The sequence below is a fragment of the Notamacropus eugenii genome, chromosome 5 (assembly GCF_028372415.1).
Source record: "Notamacropus eugenii isolate mMacEug1 chromosome 5, mMacEug1.pri_v2, whole genome shotgun sequence".
Classification (NCBI taxonomy): Eukaryota; Metazoa; Chordata; class Mammalia; order Diprotodontia; family Macropodidae; genus Notamacropus; species Notamacropus eugenii.
In genome coordinates, this window is record NC_092876.1 from 340,875,459 (window position 1) to 340,899,640 (window position 24,182).

General features: G+C 36.2%; 1 protein-coding gene across 11 annotated transcripts in view; it reads right to left on the reverse strand.

Moving 5' to 3' along the window:
* SEC22A (SEC22 homolog A, vesicle trafficking protein) overlaps nucleotides 1–24,182 on the reverse strand; it is a 143,709-nt gene that overhangs the window by 88,155 nt on the left and 31,372 nt on the right. For all 11 annotated transcript variants that reach the window (XR_011967960.1, XM_072613781.1, XM_072613782.1 and 8 more), the window contains exon 5: nucleotides 7,157–7,272. Coding sequence is in view for 10 of the 11 variants with exons in the window: in XM_072613781.1 (XP_072469882.1) it covers nucleotides 7,157–7,272 (116 nt within the window). In the remaining variant the exon portion in view is untranslated. The remainder of the gene's footprint in view (nucleotides 1–7,156; nucleotides 7,273–24,182) is intronic.

A 24,182-nucleotide genomic window follows, 5' to 3' on the forward strand; every position in this document is an offset into this window, starting at 1 on the left:
AGAACAGATAATATTTTGTACACATATATTTTACTATTTTTAAATTTTTATAGATTTTGTTGTGATTAATATCAATGTATTTTAAAGCACTACTGAATTCATAGTAGGTTTCAGTTATGTATTTTCTCAGTCAATGGATAATAAAAGTACAAATACTGAGAAATGTTAAAATATTAATATTAAATAAAAATGCTAAAAGGTCAAGGGTCAGTAACTGTACCACAAGATTTTGACAAGTCACAAAATTTCCTAACTGGTAAGGACCCTACACAATTCAGTCTCAAATCTTAAAATGCAAATTGAAAAACAAGCAATATTCTATAAAGTCAAAGGGATAAAGCTAAATGGAGCCATTACTATGCATCCACACCTCTGTACTAATTTTATTTTACCTAAGAAAAAAATTCCCACAACATTTTGACCTCTAGCTGTGCTAAAAAATAAACCAAAATTCACAACTTTATTAGCCTATATACCAAGTTTGTGTAGGGTCACCGCTCATGGAAAATAAACATTGGCAAATTTTAATAGCTAGTGAACATTTCATCAATTTGTTCAATAAAGTAACTCTGTAAAATAGAACTATTAAAACAGATACTCAGTAACCAATACGGAATGCTAAAAAACAAAACAAAACCCAACCTTATGAGGTAGAGAGTATAGGCCTGAAATTCTTGAAATTCTAAAATGGCAACCAGCTAAATGAAGAAAGAAAGAGAAACAGAAAATTTATCAAGGCTGTCAATGTCACAATGATGATGAGATTGAAAAATGTTTGGAAGATTCCTCTCAAATGTCTTTATCAATTTGCCATCGTAGCTTCTTTTAATGTTTCCTACAAATAGCTCACCTTTCTTCTAATCAGGACCATCAAATACTGCTTTTTCCTGGCTTCAGGAAAATTATGCTGAAAATTTTCAAAAACATACAAGTGTGTATGATGACTATGTCTTCATGAAATAGCCTGAGGAATATGAGGATTTTTATGAAATATTTATTGACGGGCTTTAGAAATAAGCCTGGTTATTGAAAGTAGAGAAAGGATTTCTCTTTTAAATTTCTCTGAGGTCCCTTCTCAGCTTCACAGAGGATGCTTGGATAAGTAAGGTCTATTAAGTACCCCTATTTTCAACAATACCCTAGCAGGGATCTAACAGGTATCTCACAGATCATGTTAGACACCACTCATTTTAGAGATGAAGAAGCTGAGGCCCCAAATCACACAGGCAATGCCAGAAACAAGATTTGAACTCATGTCCAAAAAGCAGAGTTGTTTTCACTGCATCATGCCTCCTCTCTTCATCTGACGTAATGATAATCTTGAGTCACAAGATGGTCAGATTTGACCCTAAGTCACCCCTCCCACCAACCATTCCACTTTATTAAGTCAATAGTCATGTTTGTAAAACACCTACTATGTGCTAGGTACTGTGCTTGGTGCTGGGGATAAAGAGAAAGTAAAGACAGTCTCTTCCCTCAGAGTTTACAGACTAACAATAGGAAACAACATGCAACATCTATCATACAAACAAGCTATATATACGGGATAAAATAGAATTAGTGGAGGAAAGGCACTAGAATTGAGAGGAATTAAGAAAAGCTGCCTGCAGAATGTAGGGTTTAGCAGCGATATGAAGGAAGACAATGGATGAAAATGAAGGAGGGTATTCTGCCTAAAATTGGGATATGGAGTGTCATTTGTTTGAACAACAAGGAGGCCACTGTCACCTGACTGCAGAGTAGATGGTAGAATACAAGGTATAAGAAGACTGGAAAGAATGCAGACAGGTGGTAAAGGGCTTTGAACACCAGAGGATTTCATACTTTGAACCTGGAAGTAATCGTGGAGCCACTGGAGTTTAGTGAAGGGTGGAAGGCATGTGCATGACACGGTCAGACCTGCACTTCAGGAAGATCACTTTGACTGCTAAGTAGAGGATGGCCTGAAGTGGTAAGAAATTTGTGGCAAGCACACCAACTGGTAAGACACTGCAATAGTCCAGGCATGAGGACATGAGGGCCTACACAAAGACAGCAACAGTCAGAGGAAAGAAAGGCATGTACATTAGAGATATTACAAAGATAAAAATCGACAGCCCTGACAACTGACTGGATATGAGCAACGAGATTAAGAAGTAGAAAATGATACCTAGGTTACAAGCTTGGATGACTGGGAGGATGATGGTACTCTCAACATTGATATGGAAGTTAGGCAGAGTGAAAGGGTTTGGAGGAAAAGAAAATGAGTTCAGTTTTGGACGTGCAGAGCTTAAAATGTCAGGGAAAGCAGTTAGTGACAGTCATTTAAATATTTTTGGGATTAAATCCTAGAACAAGCAGGCATTTAGAAGATATTCCATCTGCAGAATAGATCAGGGAAAGCAGCCTGTAAGAAAAGAGAAAGAGATGTTAACCAGTAAGCACTGAGAGAAGGGACTTAGTTTTTTTGTTGTTTGTTGGGAGTGGAGGAGAGGAAGGTAAGAGTGCTGGGGTAGACCAGTTAGCTAAATGAAAGTGAGGCTTTAATCTCTAAAAGGAAAATTGACATGGACATGATTTCATGAAATCAGTGAGCACTTTGGAGTCCTACAATGGACTCTTAGGTGCATCCTTCCAGTTATGCCCACCCATGGCAGAAAAGGAATACCCTTTTCCTCAGAAAGTACTCTCAAAGGTCTGTGGAGTTATTTAGGGGAGTGGAGGGTTATCTGTGGATTGACTGTAATTCTAATAGCTTTGCATGGATTTCAAGGGCTAGCATAAAAGATCTACAGCCACTGGAAGACAGGGGGAGGATCTGCATCTCTGCTGCAGCTTTCCCTAGTGGCTCGGCTCTGAAATTTCAACTGATTCACCTACAGGTGAATCCTACTGGGCCTGAGGTTCTAAAAGTCCTGTAGGGATCTGTCTGGTACTGGTAAAAGTTTGGACGTTTTATGAGTATGATAGAGCAATCACAAACTACATGGAGACAGAAGGGAAGACCTAGAAGCCCCTTCACTGCTAACACTGTGAAGCTTTCCCCAGCGTTGAGGATAAGGCAGGTCCTATGGCTTGAATAAACCACCCTGCACTTCAGATTGGTCTGAGTAAATGGTATGAAAATTTTTCCAGTGAGATTTAGTCATTGTAATCTTTGAAGGGATGAAAAAAGGGGTTGGACTATATGCAGATGAAAGTAAAACTTTTTGGCACAGCCACAGAAGTTCAGCCAACAGGATGAATACAAGCAGGGAATTACTCTTGCTCCACTTCCATGCAGTGCTTCAGAAGGACCTTCCCATAATGTCCTTGTCAGGGACAAGAAAAAGTCTAAGGATCATGATGGCTTGAGCATAACACTCTGGGTTCTTCCCCAGCCAGTGGCTAAACTTAAGTTTCTAGTACTTATGTAGTCCTCTAGGACCCTGCTGAGGCAAAGAAATCCATACATTTGGATGATCTTATTAGATTTGTCTCTTTCATTAGTTTAAATACAGTTCTACCTTTCTTCTCCCTTTAAATATCTTAGTAATACTTAAAATCAAGATGAGATACCTTCTTTTTCTCCATGAAACTTCCCCTGATCACTCCAAGTCACATTTATCTCTCCTTCTTCTGAACTCCTGCAAATGTTTTATCTTTACTGTCTATGTCTGGGGTTCTTAACCTTTTACTATCATGTACCCCTACAGCAGCCTGCTCAAGTCTATGGATTCAAAATTTTTAAATGCATAAAACAAAACACATAGAAATACAAAACACATAGGATTACAAAACACCAAGTATTACAAAAATATTTTTTTAAAAATATATTCATGGACCCTAGATTAAGAAGCCCTGGTCAACATGATGTTTTTGGCATTAATCATATATATTGTCTTATGTCATATAAGATACACATAATATTAGTATACTGTCACATCACTAATTTTTTATCATGTGTATAATCTTCTCTCCCCCATTAGATCATTTGTTTCCTAAAGACTGTTTCTTATACTTGCTTTGTACTTCTAAAGATCCTGTTTGTAATATGTGTTAAATGAATGAATGAATGAATAACAAATGTTGAACTGAATTATGTTATTAAAAACTGCATTTCTACACACATTTTGAAAGACCAATAAACAAATATAGTACAAAGGGAACACAGAAAATGTTGGTAGGGGGAAGAGCAAACTGTGGGGATACATACAGCTATATAAGACAGACTATCTAAAATGAAAAAAAGAAAGACTATACAGATGGCAAGAGAAAGTTCATTTTTGTGAGTCATCAAGCCTATGATATTAGTCGTTGGTCAAAATACATATCAAACAAAAGCTCTGATAAACAAGACATAGATACAAGACAAGATTTCCTATATATCTAGAAGAAAACTCCCTTCAGGATTGATGTTTGGTGCTAAAGAAATCAAAGACCTCTTTTTGTTAAACCTTAAGGGTGTAAGGACTTCTGAAATTTTAAATTCAGTAACATTTCTCTAATGGATAGTGAAACACTAAGAGTGGCAGCGATATATGGTGTTCCTGATTTCTGGGTGATATTTTTTGGTAATCATAGCAAATCATTTTCTTATAGTAGAAAAGGAGGTAAACAGAGGATTTCTATCTTGGAATCCAACTAACGTATTTTCTCAACAGAGGTTCTCAAAGAAAAAAAGATAACATTTATAAACTCAATCTGGAAAAATCACATCCATTTCCATGATGTGCCAGTTCATAATAAATTTATTATTTATATTTAAATTTATTATTTCATAAATTCAAAGAAGGATTAAAAATAACTAACTCATCTGACCAGTTAACTCACATTGTATATACCCTCTCGAAAGAAACTGTAAATTATGAACAAAAACTGTTTCTACTGTAAAAAAAAAAAACCCATCATGTTTATCCTTCCTTATTTTGCCTCAGAAAACCAAAGACTGTTAGTACTATTTTCTTTTCTATCAATCCTTGCCTCACAATCCTACAAAAAATAACTTTATGCTAAATGATCAAATAATACAAGTACATAAGCACACATAAATGTGTTGTGAGCTATGCAGTATACTCAACATCAAATATACCCCCAACACGCTAACAGTCTAAAAGATAAATAGGACAACCATTAGTCTGAACTGAAATTTCAAACAGAATATGACCTTAAAATAAAATGAACTTTGAACTAATAGCTCACATATTTCTGCCTTTCAAAAATCCACATATGTAATACCAATAACTTTTCATTAATCTAAAACTATGACTCTAAGGAACCTGTAAAAGCTATCATCCTTAGGTCAAGTAATCCAGAATTTTTGGTGACCAATGAACCAGAAATTTTAAAATTTCATTCTGGGACCTACTCCCTTCTCCTTCTTCTAAATACCCCCACCATTCCAGAATGACTTTGGGAGACATAATAACAAAATGTCTTGGTATTTGAGCTGGTCCAAATCTCATGCTACTGATACTCTCTCAGGGGCTTTAATTAACACAATGCACATTATCCCCAAATCTCTCTCTAGATTGCTATCTGCCAGCTTCCTACTGGGCATTTCCACTACATGCCAGTACCTGGCCCACATAAGTGCTTAATAAATGCTGACTGATAAGCTAATAATTTTTTTTCTTGTCCCTCCTCCTCCCCCAAGTCCACCCAACTCATAATCTTGTATTCTCCCTAAGGTAGAGGCTCTATCCAGGCTAGATATCCCTCCACCCTCGTCACTGGAGAATGGATATATAAACCCTCCCATTTGAGAAGAGAGCAGGACTTACATCTTCTCAGTTCCCACTTCGCTACACTCATTGTGGACTTCTTTGGGTTCTTCACAATGCCAATGCTCAGGCCAGGATCCATACTCTACCCTGGTTTTTCAGCTTTCTTTAGTGTGCTGTCTTGCCCCATTACAATATAAGCTCCTAGAGGACAGGAACTGTCTATTTTTTTATTTGTATTCTCAAAGTTTAGCACAGTACCTGGAACATAGTAGGCACTTAATGTTTATTGACTATTACTGCAAAACTTATACCTTTAATTTCACCCTCATCCAATCATTTTTCAAGTCCTTGGAATTTCTCTTTATTTTTCACTCCCACTACTACGATTCTTCTTCACATCTTCATTAACTCTTATTTGGCTGATAGCAATAAACTAACTAGTCTCACTAATTTCATCCTCTCTTGCCCTAAAAATCAGTGACAGATTATTCTTCCTAAAGCATAGCTCCAATTACCTTGTTCCCCTGATGAAAACTCCTAATGCCTATAAGAAGAAGCTCAAAATCCTTGAAAGCCCCTGATAACTATATCCCTGGCCTATCTTTCCATCTTTATCTCCCAGAACTCCCTGAGGCATTTTTGACACATCAGCCAAATGGGACTATTAACTGTTTACTAAACATGTTCTGTTCTCTATCATTTTGTTTTTAAATATTTTGATAATTATTTCAATGTAACTGGTTTTATTTACAACCCTTTTTATTTTATGCATTTAAAAACAATATTAGAATATTGAAGATATTCTTAGAAGAGTCTGAAGGTTTTACTAGACTGCAAAAAAGGGTGTCATAACATTAAAAAGGTGAAGAACTTCTGCTCTAAGTACTTATGTGATAAACATTACCTCCACACCACTAAAAGATGAAAGCAAAACCCCACACTCAATTTATATGCATTCAAGTGTTGTTTATGAAGGATCTGAATTATAACTGTCCAGATCTTGTATGGAAAATCAATAAAAAAATGCACATAGGGTCAAGACCCTTCTTTAATGTATTTCTAGATGATGGGCATGCTTCTCTGGGCCTCTAGAGTTTCTTTTCTTTTATCAGCCTTCTCCATATCAACCCAAGTACCAATATCTGTGTGAGGAGAGCAGGGTAAGTCTTGAGTAGCAGTGTAATTTAAAACTATATTGCTCTTATTTGTTAGAGTTCTGTTTCTGACATAGTTTATCAGTGAGTGCCCCTCTTCTCCTCTCTCCTCACTTCTAGTTTCTTTCATCACATCCTTTTTTATCAGATCTATCTGTGTACATGCCATACATATACTACTAGACAGTAAAATCATCAGTTTTAATCTAGTGTCTAGTACAGTTCATTTTCATAGTAGGTACTTAGAATCTGATTATAGACTTTAATTGATTAGAAGAAGTAACTCTTTTCAATAAAGTTGTAAAAATGACACAGTACCTGTAGGAGACTTTCTATGGCATGAAAACCTCGAATTAAATTCAGAGCCCCACATAAGAGACTAAGGATAAATGCCACAATCCCTGGCAGAGTCACTGGCTCCAGTCGTTGGTGAGCTGGAAAAAAAGGAAAATGATCAAAACCAAGCACTAGTGTCTTACTTTTAGCCAGATCTAAGTAAGAAAATGCAATTTTTTTTTAACTCAACCAGACTGATCAATAGATATGACAAAGGAAAACACCTAGGTATGCTATTAAAAAAAAAATACATGATGATGAAATAATTTACTTTTCTAAAACATCAAAATAAATGCCTCTCCCATACATTTTTAACAGACATTTAACCTGAAGATATTTCATTTTGTCTGAGAAATGCAAAAGACACAAAAACTGCTGAAAAATTGGTAAGAAGAAAGCATGTTTAAAAGGTTCGCAGTTAATAACCTGATAAATCACTTCAATTAAAAACCTGCTGTATGATCTCTGGAAAGGTTAAACAATTTCAAAATATACAAAGTTTGTTTCTGAATAAAACATCAAAACTTTCCCCTATATTCAAGTTTTCAGGATACAAATATGACATGATAAACTAGTTAAAAAAACAAAAACAACCCCTTCTATAAGTGCCAACTTAGGTCTGATGGACATGACTTTAGGGGTCGTCTGAAAGTATCTTCAAGACAAAATTAAAATGCCAATCTGAAAAAGTCACTATTTTATCATTACAAAAACATTCTTAACTGCTTAGCTCTGCTCTTAGTCTTTTACACAAAACACCGTGCCTTCATAACTGTTGCCCCAATCATCATTCTGTTCTTACTGAATAAACAATGGAAACCAAGTATAAAAAATAGACAACTATCTACATGAGCATTCAGGCCACAAAAGGAAGAAGAGATAAAAGGACAACTGAACCATATTCCTATCACTTTATTTAGATCACTGAAGTGTGAAAGTATAAACAAAGAAATTAATGAGCTGGATCATTAATCTACAAAGGGTATAAATCTTAGTGGCATACCCATTAACCCATTCATCAGAAAAAAAATTCCTCAAACAGTTCCTAAAGTTACAAAAGCCTGAGTGTCACATACACACAAAAAAAATTCCTTTAGTTCAGTAGAAAGTACTGAAAAAAGATATCACTTTATTGTGTTCAATTTTGGGGAGATTTTTAAGATTTAAAAGGAAATCAAATGATTTTATTTTTCACCATTTTCTCAGTAGAGGAAAAAATGAACAATCTAGAATTCTACCTGATTAGTCTCTCTCTTCCTACCAGGCAACTAGTCATATGTTGTTTATTCTCATGCCTTCTGAGAATGAAACTTACTTTTGAAAAAAAAATCCATATAAAAAGAATTCTTAATATAAGCCTCAAGCAGAAGAGTACCTATAAAGTGAATGGATTATGTAAATATAACATGCTTCTCAAGCAAATGAAACTAAGTTTATCTTGGTCTGGAAAATATTAATGGTATTCTGTATGATATCTCAAAAAGCTTAGCTCCTTGACATGTGAGAGGAAAAGAATTATTATTTTAATGTTCTGATGTCTATTTAAGATATATATATTTATGAATATGTATGCAAATACATACATGTTTAAGAAATAAATACTAATGCTACAAAAAGTACATATTTATTCTAAGTAAGAATAGCATCCACTCCCATTTGGTCATTTGGTCTCAGAATACAATAGCACATATTTTAAATTTGCTGATTAGCATTTTAAAATTACTTAAAGTCATTGAAAACATTAAAAATATCAAAGCAACCAAGGCAGACCAAAAAATGCCTACTTTAAAAATTATTAGATTTTGCTTATCTTGAAGTTGCAACAATGCTAAAGTGATGAGGGAAGGAATTTAAGAGTAAAGGGTTACTGATGATCTCTTAGTTGCCAGCCAATGGCCTTTTTCCAATCCTCATTCTCTCTGAGCTCTCTGAAGTTTCTGACACTTGATCACTTTCTCCTCCATGATTACTCTCTTCTCTCTAGGTTTTCAGGACACCATTCTCTCCGGGCTCTCTTCCTGCCTATCTGCTCCCTTTCCTTCTCCTTTGCTGGATTCTCTTCCAGATTCCAGAAGGAATTAGAGATTCCCTATAATAAATGTCCTTCAGGATTCTGTTCTGGATCCTCTTTTTTTCTCCCTCTGTACTACTTCACTTGGTGATCTCATCATATCCCATGGATTTAATTATCATCGCTAAGCTAATGATTCTCAAATCTAGTATCTTTCCCCAAATTCTCTGCTGACCTCTAATCTTGCATTTCCAACTGCCTTTCAGACATTTTTAAACTGGATATCCAGTAAACATCTGAAATATGCTATGTTCAAAAACCAATTCATTACTTTTTGCGCTAAGTCCTCCCCAAACCCAACCCATGGCAGAATGGATACAGCACTAGACTTGGAATCAGGAAGACTCATCTTCATGAGTTCTTATCCCACTTCAGACACTTAGAAGCTGAAGTCACTTAACCCCACTGGCCTCAGTTTCCTCATCTGTAAAATGATCTGGAGAAGGAAATGGTAAACCACTCCAGTATCTTTGCCAAAAGAACCCCAAAAAGGGTCACAAATAATCAGACACAATTGAAAAACAACTGAACAACAACATCCCAACCTCCCTATAACTGCCCTATACAGGGCAATATCATTCTTCCAATCCCTCAGAATTACAACCCCGGAGTCATCCTGGACTCCTCCAAATCTCTTATGTCCCATATCCAAGCTACTGACAAAAACTGCCGATTTCACCCTTACAACATCTTTGCCGCCACACTGGTGCAAGCCCTCATTTCCTCTTACTTTGATTATTGCAACAACCTATTGGGGACAGGGGAAGAAGTGTGAGTCTGCCTGTCTCAAGTCTCTCCCCAATGCATTCTATTCTCCACTCAGCCACCACTAAAGAGATTTTTCTCAAGTGCAGGTCCAATTACATTACCCCCCCTACTCAATAAAATCCATGGCTTCCTGTTGCCTCCAGAAGCAAACAAAAAATACTGTTTGGCATTCAAAGTCCTTCATAACCTACTTCCTCCTACCTTTCCAATCCTTACTTTACACCTTACAGTTCAAAACATACTCTTCTATCCATTGAAAACTATCCTCCTGGTAGTTCACAAACAAGGCACTCCATTTCTCAGCTTTGGGCATCTTCTCTGACTGCCCCCCATGCCTGGAATGCTTTCCCTTCTCCACTCTGATTACTGACCTCTTGGCTTCCCTTAAGTCCAACTAAAATCCCACCTTCTACAGGAAGTCTTCCCAAATCCCTCTTAATTCTAGCATCTTTCCTCTATTATCTCCTATTTATCCTGTAAGTAGCTTGCCTAGTATATATCTGTTGCATATTGTCTCTACCACTAGACTGGAAGGTCCTTGAGGACAAGGATTATCTTTTGCCTCTTTTTTCACTGCTAGCACAATGCCTAACACATAGTAGGGACTTAATAAATGTTTATAGATTAGATTAAAGAATTCCCTGCCCCTCTCCATTCTGCACCCTCACCAAGAAAAAAATCTGTTTCTAAGTCCTACACAAGCACTAAGCAGGCATGAGGGAGAAGTAACTATGCTTCTAACTAGCTTCAAGTTAACCAAAACCCTAAGAAAAATGTCCAGTCAATGAGTTTTCTACTTTACTAATAAATTCAGGAGCACTGATAATGAAGATCCACTATGGACTAGACTGGACTGTGGAAGAGTGATAGCCAGGTAACATTACTTCTGTCAATCATGCAGGTTCTCCACAAGATATGAGAGCCAAAGCAAAATGGTAGTGGTCTCGCAGATGCCAAGGAAAACAGCACGATCACCAGAAGTACAATGTCCTGTCTCCATTACTGAATAACAGGTAATGTGGTACATTGGAAATAAAGCTGCTCAAGAAGTCAGAAGAACCTGGCTATGGGACCTTCGGCATATCTATGAACCTGAGTTTCCTCACCTGCTGAATGAGGGGTCTGGCCAAAAGCCATCCCCAAAAGATAAATGGTCAAAGGATATAAACAAAGAATTCACAAAAGAAGAACTGAAAATTATTGAGAAAACTATTATCAAGCAATATGAAAGAATATTTAATAAAAATGAATAATACTAAGGTTTTACTTCATGAGCAACAAATTAGGAAAGATTAAAAAAAGACAGGAATAGTCAATGTTAGAGGCACTATGGGAAGAAAGGCACATTAGTGCATTCCTAGTGGAGTCTTGTTGAGAAAGAAGAATCAGAACAAAAGGTAAAAACCAAGAGAAAGAAAAAAACAACAACAAAAGGGGAAAATAGGGTTCTTCCCCCTGCATTCAGACTCCATAGCTCTTTCTCTGGATGTGGATAGTATTTTCCATCATGACTCTTTTGGAACTGTCTTAGATCACTGTTTTTGTGAGAAGAGTCAAATCTATCAAAGCTAACCATTATTGCACAATGTTGCTATTACTGTGTACAAAGTTCTCCTGGTTCTGCTCACTTCACTCAATATCAGCTCACGTACATCTTTCCAAGTTTTTCTGAAATCCTCATCATGTACAATAGTATTCCATCACATTCACATACTACAACTTGTTTATTCATGCCTCAATTTCCAATTCTTTGCCAACACAAAAAGAACTGCCACAGATATTTTTGCACTGTGGGTCTTTTCCCTTTTTATGATCTCTTTGGGATACGGACCTAGCAGTGGTATAACTGGATCAAAGGGAATGCACAATTTTATAGCTCTTTGAGCATAGTTCCAAATTGCTCTCCAGAATGGTTAGATCAATTCAAAACTCCACCAACAATATATTAATGTTTCAATTTCCCCACATATTCTCCAATACCCATAATTTTACTTTTCTGTCATATTAGCCAATCTGATAGGATGTGAGGTGGTATCTCAGAGTGGTTTTAATTTGCATTTCTCTAATCAACAGTGATTTAAAGCATTTTTTTCATATGATTATGGGTAGTTTTAGTTTCTTCATCTGAAAACTTCCTATCCTGGAGTTGTGAATCAGTGTGATCATTTTGGAAAACAATTTGGGATTATACAAATAAAGTGACTAAATGTGTATACCCTCTGAGCTAGAAATTCCACTACTAGACATATTCCCTACGGAGGACACTGATAAGAAAACTCTCATATGCACTGAAATACTTATAGCAGCACTTTTTACAGAAGCAAAGACTAGACGCCCATTGATTGGGGAAAATGCTTAAGCAATTTGTGATACTTGAATACTAGAATATTACTGTGCTTACTATTAATATTAATGACAAATATGATGACTATGGAGAAACAAAGACATAAACTGATGCAGGGTGACATGTAGAGCCACAAAAACAAAATAAACAATGACTACAACAATGCAAAGGGAAACGCACACTACACAACAGTCAAAAGTGAATGTTGCAAAATTAGAACAAGCAAGGCCACAAAGAAGAAACATGAAAAGATAGTCCCACTCTTTTGCTAAGGTCAGAGATCCAGTGTATAACTTTTCAGACTTATGTTTTTGTGGACTTTGCTGATCTTTCCCCCCTTAAAAAAATTATTTGTTATATGGGATATGTTTCTGGTAGATGAGAGGAGGAAGGATACTGGAAGAAATTTTGGAAATACAAAAAAAAAGATTAATAAAAATTATGGAGAAAAAAGAATGAGAGATCTAAATTAAATGATCTTCAGGTCAAATGGTCTTCCAGCTCAAAGACTATGACTTCTAGGGTAACCTATCATGTTCTACTTATTGGGATATATGGGGTGTTCAGGAGGACTAGCATCTCTAATAAGAGGGCTTGAAGTCCAACTTTACCCAAATCCCACTTGTAGTTCCAAGAAACCTTAGCATGCACAGCAACCACACTCCAGTTAAAACCAGCTTGACCGACAGGCTAAACTAACTGGCAGGTAATCAACAGGCTTCAAACCTTTTGGTGAATTAGGGGGATGTCTATTTCAAGCATGTGAACACTTCCCTGGGCAGATGAGAACAATTTGTTCTGATGGCCATGAGGGCTGTGGAGCACTTAGAGTTGTCATCATCATCATCTATCTGTCTCACTGGTTGGTTGCTGTGGGTCATGTGACAGCTGCTGGAAATGTTATGGTCCCCTGCAAGCGGTCTGAGGGCTTGTAGTAGTAGTACAGGCCTGGCTTAGAGCTTAGTCAGGCATCAAGGACACTAAGGTCATCCACTGCGTCCTGGGTCATCACCAGCCACCTTAACTTTTGTCCTGCCATTGGACTTTGATAATTCACAAAGACAGAGAATGAGGCTGACGATTTTGTGCAACTCTGCCTCACTTCAATTCAATTCACATGCAAGTCAAGACATCAACCATGATGCTATGGATCCTCTTTGAAAACAAAGTTTGAACAACTTACTGGCAGTAATAGCCAGAACTCAATGTTACCGTGTTTTAATGAAGCAAATAACTTACACTATATTTTCTATAACAGATTATAGCAAAACATCACAAAACAGAAACCTGTCATCCAGCAGACTTGAGACTGTATTTTAAAAAATTATTTCTACAATATAAATTATTAGACTATCACCATCAAACACTGAGTCTCTACACTTTGTGAGACACTGGGCTAGCATTTATGTGTAGTCTATATTTTAACTATATTTGCAAATACTAACAAACTAAGGAATTGTATATTTTGTACAAAAGGGAATAAACTCCTGATTCCAAACCACTGGAAACTGAGGAGGGAGGGGGGAAGTACTGCTATACAATTCTTCTGAAATGTACTGTGCTTTTCATAAAATCTGATTTCTCAAAATGATATGTTGGTGATTGGTAAGGGGGAGGCAAAAAGGGGAAGAACATCATAAATATTACAAAAGAACTCAGAGTACTTCCTTTAGCAGTAAAATGATATTGAATACGATGAATTTCCATCGTCAGACTTCAACCCAGAGGTAAAGTCCCTGCCCTTCAGCAAGGGGGAAAAAATTATGTCCCTATCATTTCGATGAAATCACAGTTCACTAGATATTACCAAATATTTGGAAGGAGCACTGATTAATGTAAAAGCCCACTGGTGTACAAATAAGTATGTATTCCTAACTGAAGAAGTACAAAGTAATTTAATTTTATTAAATTAAACATAAACTATCAAAAGTATACACCTGGAAGAAAGCGTGTCTCAATATCCTCAAATATATGTGAGGTACCATGGATTGAGCAATGGGTTTGTAGTAAAGAAGACCTAAGTTCAAATCCTGCCTCAGACACTAGCTGTGATTCTGAGTAAATCACTTAACATATCTGTGGTTCAGTTTTCTCATCTCTAAAAGGAGATGCCTCCTCCCTATTCTTAGGAGAATTAAATCATATGATGCAATAAAGAGCTTTGCAAACAAAGCAGTATAAATGTCAGTTATTATTATTACTACTACTACACAACAGTCAAAGTGGACTGCTTACCATTGTCCAAATGCCATTAGCCGTTAATTATTGCCTCTAGTCTTTGCAATCTATTCTACAGACTAAAACAGAGCTGACCATGTTATTCTACTCAAACATCTTCAATAGCTCCCCTCCAAGAAATATTTTTTTTTCTTAGCTTGGTACTTAAATTTCTTCTCAATTTGGCTCTCAGCTAACTTTCTAGCCTTCTTTCATATTGTAACCTCATGGGGTTTCTATAAAGATCAAATGAGTTAAGACATGTAAAGCATTTTGAAAACCTTGAAGGTATACATAAATGCTATTATTTTAGGAGGTAGCTAGGTGGTGTAGTGGAGAGATTGTTATTTCTGGACTCAGGAAGACCAGAGTTCAATTCTAACCTAAGATCCTTACTACTGTGTGACCTGGACAAGTCACTTAATATACATCTGCCTCAGTTTCCCCATCTGTAAAATGGGGGCAAGAAAAGTACCTATTCAGGGTTATTGCGAGGTTAAAAAAAAAAAGAGAATTTTAAAAAGTAGTTTGCAAACCTTAAAGTGCTAGATAAATGCTAACTATTATTTTTATCATCATCATCTCTAGGGTGTTGGTTTTTGTTTTTTTTTTAACATTGGTCATTCCTAGTTCTCCTCCTACCTTTCTAACACTCCTTCTCTGTGTCCTCCACTGGATCTTCATCCAGGTCACATTCACTAACAATGAATGTCCCCCAGGGCTCTGTCCTGGCTCCTCTTCTCCCTGTAAATATCTTCATTTGGTGATCTCATCAGCTCCCATGGTTTCAATTAGCATCTCTATGCAGATGACTCTCAGATCTCCTTGTTCAATCCTAATCTCTCTTGGGACCTGCTTTGCCTGTCAGACATCTCAAGGTGGATGTTATCATAGGCATCTTAATGTCAACATACCCAAAAATGAACTCATTGTCTTTCTTCCCAAACCTTCCTTTCCCCTCTTCCTCACTTCCCTATCAGTGTTCAGCGTACCACCATCTTCCTTCCCAGTCACCTATGCTCCATACTATTTATCATGTTTGACTCCGCATTCTCTCATTCCCCATAACCAATTAGTTGTCAAGTCTTGTAGTTTCTACCTTTCTAACAATCTCTCCTCTACTCTGCCACTGCTATCTCCTGGTGCAAGCCCTTGATAAGCCCTTATGCATGAACTACTACAACACTGTGCTGACTGGTCTTCCTACCTCAGGTCTTTCCCTATGCCAATTCATCTTCCAGTCTAACTGATCTTCCTAAATGCAGGTCTGACCATATCATTCCCCTATTTGATAAACTACACTAGCTCTCTATTAGCCTCAGGATAAAATACAAAATTCTGTCCGGTATTCAAAGTCCTTCAGAATTTGACATTCCCCTCCCCCACCTTTCCAGTCTTCTGGGCAGCTAGGTGGCATAGTGAATAGAAGACCAGGCCTAGAATCAGAAAGAACTGAGTTCAAAGTCAGCCTCAGACACTAGTTGTGTAACCCTAGGCAAAGCACTTAACCACTGCTTGCTTTCATGTTCTCAGCTGTACAATGGGGATAAAACAGCACTTACCTCCCAGTTGTTGTGAGGATCAAATGAGACAATATCAGTAAAGTGCTTAGCACAGTGTCTTGCACATAGTAAGCACTACATAAATGTTAGCTATTATTATTAAAATACCATCATCATCATCATTATTGTACCTAACTTTCCTCCACACACTTCAATCCAGTGATATTGGCCTCCTTGCTGTGTCTCACACATGAGACTCCATCTCTCTACTCTAAATATTTTCAATAATGACCGTAGTGCTCAGAAAAAAAACTCCTTGCTTGTCCTAAAGCCTCCTAACTTTACTGGCTTCCTTCAAGTCTCACCTAAAGTCCCACTTTCTTCAAGAAGCCTTTCCCAGGATTCCTTAATCTTAGTTCTTTCCTGATACAACACCCAATTTATCTGGTATCTATTTTGCACATTGTACATAGTAGTCTGCATGCTGTCCCTACATAAAACAGTGAACTCCTTGAGAGCAGGGACTTTTTTTTGTCTCTCCTTCTATATCTCCAGCCCTCATCCTCATGCCTGGCACAAAGGAAGCACTTAATAAATGCTAATTGACTGACTGTTTCACAGAAGGCACTGGAGTTTTTGAACTCCAGTTTATAACTGGTTCACTCTTGATCTGGTGAGACAGGAAGGACAGGCAAACAGCTTCGGAAGGCTTAATAATCTTACTTTATTCTAATCCAGTCTTCTCAAGAGGGAGATGCTGATAATGGGAGTGCCATCTCTTACAGCATTCCCTAATCATCCTTTTTCACAGAGGCCAGTGAGAAATATAGCAGGAGCTACAACTCCTAAGGATCCCCTAAATCTCAGCTGAGGCTGGTTGAGGCAAACACAGACTTCCCCCAATCCTTGATGGAGCGAATCAAGACACACACAGTATTAAGCTGTCATATCCCTCTTTGGGTTCCCTACTCAGCAACCAGCATCCACTAGCTAGTTTTACAGGGCAACAGACAAAGAAGGCATCTTGCCAACATTAAGATCACAGGTTAACTTTAGCAATATTGTCATTCAGTACAAATATAGAAAGTATCACATTAGGTCATCCCATATCTCACAGCACAGACTCAGTAGGACTGCCTGTCACTATGATTCTAGGAACTATTACCTAGGATCCTTGGAGCTATTCTGGGATTTATACCTAACACCTGGAAAGTAGAGATTGCCATGGCCATAGATCCTGGGAAACTAAACTCTAAGAGGGGTAACAAAATCCTCTTTATTTACACTGATCAAAAAATAAGTCTCTCTACCTAGACTGCAAACTCACCAAAATCAAGTGCTACAACTTATTTATCTAGCACAATGTCTTCCTTATAGAGAGGTGATATCCAATCAAAATTTTTTGAATGTGGAAGTTAGAAATGAGAAGGAATGACTGCAAAAATGTGTTGGGACATTTTTAGACAATTGACACATACTCTTAGAAATGACCCCAGGAAATAAGATATGGCAGAAAGGTTCATCTATAACCAAGCAACCATATGGAAAAGAGCTAAAAACTACTACACTTCACACATTTTTTAAGGTATGAAACTTCATGGAAAGAATTGTAGTATAATGAGAAAAAAAAGATAAAAGTCAGAGATACAGGAGAAAAATCAAGATGTGAAAGAAAAGGGAAAACAAACAAAAGGGAAGAAGCTGGGCGAGGAGAAAGTAAAAAATAAGGCTACTTGAACAATCAGAACAGCCAGAACTCCAAGGTAAAAGTTAATTATTTCTATTTATAAGTTCTTAAATGGGAAAAATATGAAAACTCATAGGATTATAAAGGAAATATTGTGCAGTTCTGAATTTGAAATAAAAACTAAAATTAATATCAAAAGAAGTTATTCTCATAGTGAATTAATAAGTAGCTCATGATTCATGAATTGCTTTTAAGCTGCTCAATTTTTAAACAATTTTTCCAACACCAATTATCCAGCATACTGAAAAACAGAGGTACATTTGTTAAAAGAAAATTTCTTTCTGGTATTTTTCTTTCTTTTTCTAATCTCTTGTTTACCGTAATAACAACCTGCTGTCAAACAGAAGGATAACATGGGACCAAAATGAAAATTATAAATACAAATGTCTAAGTAACCAAGGAAGAAGCAGTAAAATTATATCACCATTTTGAATTCTGACAACACCTTGTAAAATTACATAGTAGAGAAATTTGCATCTATAGTGCATTTCCAAGTTTCTTCAACTTATAATTATAAAATTTATTTAAAATTTCACAGAAAAGTTAAATCACTTAAATAGAAATTACTGAAAAATAATTCTATATCTTCTGGAGCTAGCAACTGTTTGAGAACTAATGTAATCTAGTTAAAAGAGCCTTAAAATTGGAAGTTCTAGTTTGGAGATCTGCCCCTGTCCTTACTAGCCGTGTTACCTCCAATAAATCATTTAACATCTATAACCTTTGATTTTCTCATATGTAAAATCAGGAAAGTAGTTGAACACACACAGGATTTGGAATCAGTGAATCACCAGGAGGCAAGATTCACTGACTGCATCGTGTCACATTCTACTTTCTGTTCTAGGAAGCCAAAGGTTACCTTAACTGGGACAGACCATCAATAGGGAGGGGTAAGGTTTCCTACAAGCACACATCAAAACAGCATTTCACATACCATTTAAAACTGTGAAGTAAACTACCAAGTTCCTCTAATGTTAAAGCTTAGCCAACTGAAAAATCCCTTTACCAATTTGCCAACACGCCACTCCAATTTACCACCCACTGTACTGGTTGTCCAATCTAGCTTTTCCTGTCTCACTACCTTATATAACAACTTGATGTCTATAACACATCTTCCCAAAACTTTCATCTTTATTCTCATCTCATTCACTACAAACACATGGAGCATAACTCTGACTACTCAACAACCTTATTTTAACGTTACAAATTCCTTCTTCTTATTTTCCATAAGAACTGAGCCAAAGCAGGCATGCTTACTCTCTCTCACTCTCTCCCCACCCCCACCTCTCTTTCTCCTTCTCCTACTCTCTCACGCCCAAATATGTTCCCATCACCTAAACTTAGAGAAGATTTCTTAGTCTACTACTTCATTAAAGGGATTGTGGTCATCTCCCCTTCCCTTCTCCATTCCTAAAATCAAGATCATTATATACTCTCTCATCACTACCTTTCCCTCTAGTCACAGAGAAAGAGCTATGGTAATCACCAATAATTAATCATTTATCCTTGTTGTTAAGTTCAATACTTTTCACCTCCTCCAGGACCTTGCTGCAACAATTAATTCTCTTTACTCATAGATCTTTAATCTCTCCCTCTTAACTGCCTCAACAGCCTGAGCAAAAATGTTCAGATCTCCAATTCCTAAAATAGCTTTCCTTTGACCACTCTAAACTGTCCTATATCTCTCTTTTCTCTTCACTTCCAAACTTCTTTTAAAGGTTGTCTAAAGTCAAATGTCTGCATTTCTATACCACATAGTTTCTCCTTAATGCTTGAAAACCAACTTTCCTATATTAGTATCTCTCTAAAACTATTAGCAAGCATTATCTGTAATGGGAATAAGCTAGTATTACTTGGGTTCCAAATTTTCTCCTTCATTCCCTAGGATAAGCTAGTATCCTAAAAAAATGAAGGAAAAAGCAACAATGCCCATTATCACCACTACTTTCCAATACTGTACTAGAAATGTTAACTATCACAATAAGAGAAGAAAAAGAAATTGAAGATATTAGAATAGGCAATGAGGAAACAAAACTATCACTCTACAGGTAATATGATAGTATAATAAGAGATTCCTAGAGAAACAACTAAAAAGTTACATGAAATAATTAACAACTTTAGAAAAATTGCAGGACATAATAAACTCACATAAATCATTAGCATTTCTATCTATTACCAACAAAGCTCAGCAGCAAGAGATAGAGAAATTCCATTTAAAATAACTGTAGATAATATAAAATACTTGAGAGTCTACCTGCCAAGGCAAATCCAGAAACTATATGAGCATAATTACAATACACTTTTCACACAAATAAAGTCAGATCTAAACAACTGGGAAAGCATCAATTGCTCATGGACAGCTCAAGTCAATATAATAAAAACGACAATTCTACCTAAATTAAATTACTAATTCAGTGCCATACCAATCAAACTACCAAAAAAACTATTTTATAGAACTAGAAAAAATAACAAAATTCATCTGGAAAAACAAAAGGTCAAGGATATCAAGGGAATTAATGAAAAAAATATGTAAAGGAAGATGGCTTAGTCAAACCAGATCTCAAAGTATATTATAAAGTGGTAATCATCAAAACTATCTGATACTAAGAAATAGAGTGGTGGTAAATAGACATGGTGGTAAATGACCACAGTAATCTAATGTTTGATAAACCCAAAGACCCTGGCTTCTGAGAAAAGAAATCACTATTTGATCAAAACGGCTGGGAAAACTGAAAACTGGTATGGCAGAAACTAGGTATAGACCAATATCTTCTACCATATATCAAAATAACGTCAATATAGGTAACATGATTTACACATAAAGCAAATTAGGAAAGCAGGAAAAGTTTACCTGTCAGATCCATGGAGAAGGGAAGAATTTTGAACAACCAAGAAATAGAGAGCATTATAAGATGTAAAATGGACAATTTTAATTACTTTAAATTTAAAAGGTTTTGCACAGAATCTATGCAGTGAAGATTGGAAGAAAAGCAGAAAGCTGGGAAACAATCTTTACAGCAAGTGTCTCTGATAAAGGACTCATTTCTACAATATACAGAGAACAGAGTTAAATGTATAATACAAGTCATTCCCTAACTGGTAAATGGTGAAAGAATAAGAACAAGCAGTATTCAGATAAAGAAATCAAAGTTATCTATAATCATATGAAAAAAATGCTCTACAATACAACAACTTTTCATGAGAACAATACATTATGATCAGGTAGGATTTATGCCAGGAATGCAGGGCTGGTTCAATATTAGAAAAACTATCAGCATTATTATTGATCATATCAACAACAAAACTAACAGAAACTACATGATTACCTTAATAGACGCAGAAAAAGCTTTTGACAAAATACAACATCTACTCCTACTGAAAACATGGAGAACATAGGAATAAGTGGAACTTTCTATAAAATAATAAGCAGTATCTAAAACCATAAACAAGCATTATATGCAATGGGGATAAGCTAGATGCATTTCCAATAAGATCAGGGGTGAAACAAGGATGTCCCTTATCACCGCTGTTTTTCAATATGGTACTAGAAATGCTAGCTGCAGCAATAAGAGAAGAAAAAAGAAATTGAAGGAATTGGAATAGGCAAAGAAGAAACTAAGTTATCATTCTTTGCAAATGATATGATGATATACTTAGAGAATCCCAGAGAATCAAGTAAAAAACTACTTGAAATAATAAACAACTTTGACAAAGTTGCAGGTTACAAAATAAATCATCTGCATTTCAATATATTACTAACAAAGTCCAACAGCACGGAACAGAAAGAGAAATCCCATTTAAAGCTACAGTAGACACTATAAAATTTTTGGAAGTCTACCTGCCAAAACAAACCTAGGCACTATAGGAACACAATTACAAAACACTTTTCGCACAAATGAAGTCAGTTCTAAGTAAGTGGAAAAACATCAGTTGCTTGTGGGTAGGCCAAGCTAATATAATAAAAATGACAATTCTACCTAAATTAATTTACTTATTCAGTGCCATACCAATCAAACTACCAGATAATTATTTTCTACAGCTAGAAAAAATAATATCAAAATTCATCTGGAAGAGCAAAAGGTCCAGAATATCAAGGGAACTAAAGAAAAGAAATGCCAGGGAAGGTGGCCCAGCCCTACCAGATCTCAGATTTTATTATAAAGCAGCAATCATCAAAACCACTTGGTACTGGCTAAGAAATAGAGGAGTAGACCAGTGGAATAGGTTAGGTACTCAAAATTCAGTAGTCAATGAATATAGCAATCTACTGTTTGACAAACCCAAGGACCCCAGCTTCTGGGATAAGAATTCACCATTTGACAAAAATTGCTGGGAAAACTAGATGTGTGGTGGAAACTGGGCATGGACCAATGCCTAACACAGTACACAAGAATAAAGTTCAAATGAATACATGATCTAGGTATAAAGATTGATACTACAAACAAATTAGGGGAGCAGAGAATAGTATTTGTAAGATTTATGGAAAATGGAGAAATTTTTGACCAAAAAAGAGATAGAGAACATTATGAAGTACAAAATGGATAATTTTGATTACATTAAATTGAAAAATTTTGCACAAACAAACCCAATGCAATCAAGATTAGGAAGGAATTAGAAAACTGGGAAAGAATTTTTGCAACTAGTGTCCATGATAAAGGTGTCATTTCTAAAATATGTTGAAAACTGAGTCAAATTTACAAGAATACAAGTCATTCCCCAATTGATAAATGGTCAAAGGATATGAACAGGCAGTTTTCAGAGGAAGAAATTAAAGCTATCTATAATCACATGAAAAAATGCTCTAAATCACTATCGATCAGAGAGATGCAAATCAAAATACCTCTGAGGTACCACATCACATCTATCAGATTGGCTAACATGACAAAACAGGAAGATGATAAATGTTGGAGAAGATATGGGGGAATTGGAACACTAATTCATTGCAGGTGGAGCTGTGAGCTGATCCAACCATTCTGGAGAGCAATTTGGAACTATGCCCAAAGGGCTAGAAAAATGTGTATACCGTTTGACCCAGCAATATCGCTTCTGGAACTCTATCCTAAAGAGATCATGAAAATGGGAAAGGGTCACACATGTACAAAAATATTTATAGCAGCTCTCTTTGTTGTGGCCAAAAACTGGAAATCAAGGGGATGCTCATCAAATGGGGAATGACTGAATGAGTTGTAGTATATGAATGTAATGCAATACTATTGTGCTATAAGAAATGATGAACAGGAAGACTTCAGAGAGGCTTGGAAGGACTTATATGAACTGATCCTGAGTAAGAGTAGAACCAGGAGAACTTTGTATACAGCAACAACCACAGTGTGCAAGGAATTTTTCTAGTAGACTTAGTCCTTCACAGCAATGCAAGAACCTAAAAAACTCCCAATGGACTGTGGAGGCAAAACGCCTTCCACATCCAGAGAAAGAACTATGGAATTTGGTCGCAGAATGAAACAGACCATTTTTTCTGGCGTCATGTTTTGTTTTACGATTTCTCCCATTCATTTTAATTCTTCTATGCAACATGATTAAGGTGAAAATGATTTAATAGGAATGTATGTGTAGAACCTATATAAGATTGCACGCTGTATCGGGGAGGGAGTGGGAAGGGAGGGGAAAAAAATCTAAGATACATGGAAATGAAATATTGTAGAAAACTGAAAATACATGAAATAATTTAAAATTTTAAAAAATGCTCTAAATCACTATTGATTAGAGAAATGCAAATTAAAAACAACTCTGAAGTATCATCTCGTACTTATCAGATTGACTAATATGAGAAAAAAAGAACATGATAAATGTTGGAGACGATGTGGGAAAATTGGGACAGTAATACACTGTTGGTGGAGTTATGAACTGATTCAGCATTTCTGGAGAGCAATTTGGAACTTTGCCCAAAGGATAATCAAACTGCATATACCCTTTGATCCAGCAATACCAATACTAGGCTTGTATCCCAAAGAGATCATTAAAAAAGAGAAAAGGAACTACATGTACAAAAATATTTCAGGAGCTCTTTTTGTGGTGGCAAAGAATTGGAAATTGAGGGCATTCCTCCTAATTGGGGCATGGCTGAACAAGTTGTGGTAAACTAATATAATGGAATATTATTGTGTTATAAAAAATGATAAGCAGGATAATCTCAGAAAAACCTGGAAAGACTTATATGAATTGATGCAAAGTGAAGTAAGTAGAAAAAGGCGAAAACTGTACATAGTACTGAAACATTGTGCAATGACTAACTATGATAATGACTTAATTCTAAGTAATAGTTCAATGATCCAAGTCAATTCCAAAGAACTCATGATGGAAAATGCTATCTATATTCGGAGAAAGAACTAATGGAGTCA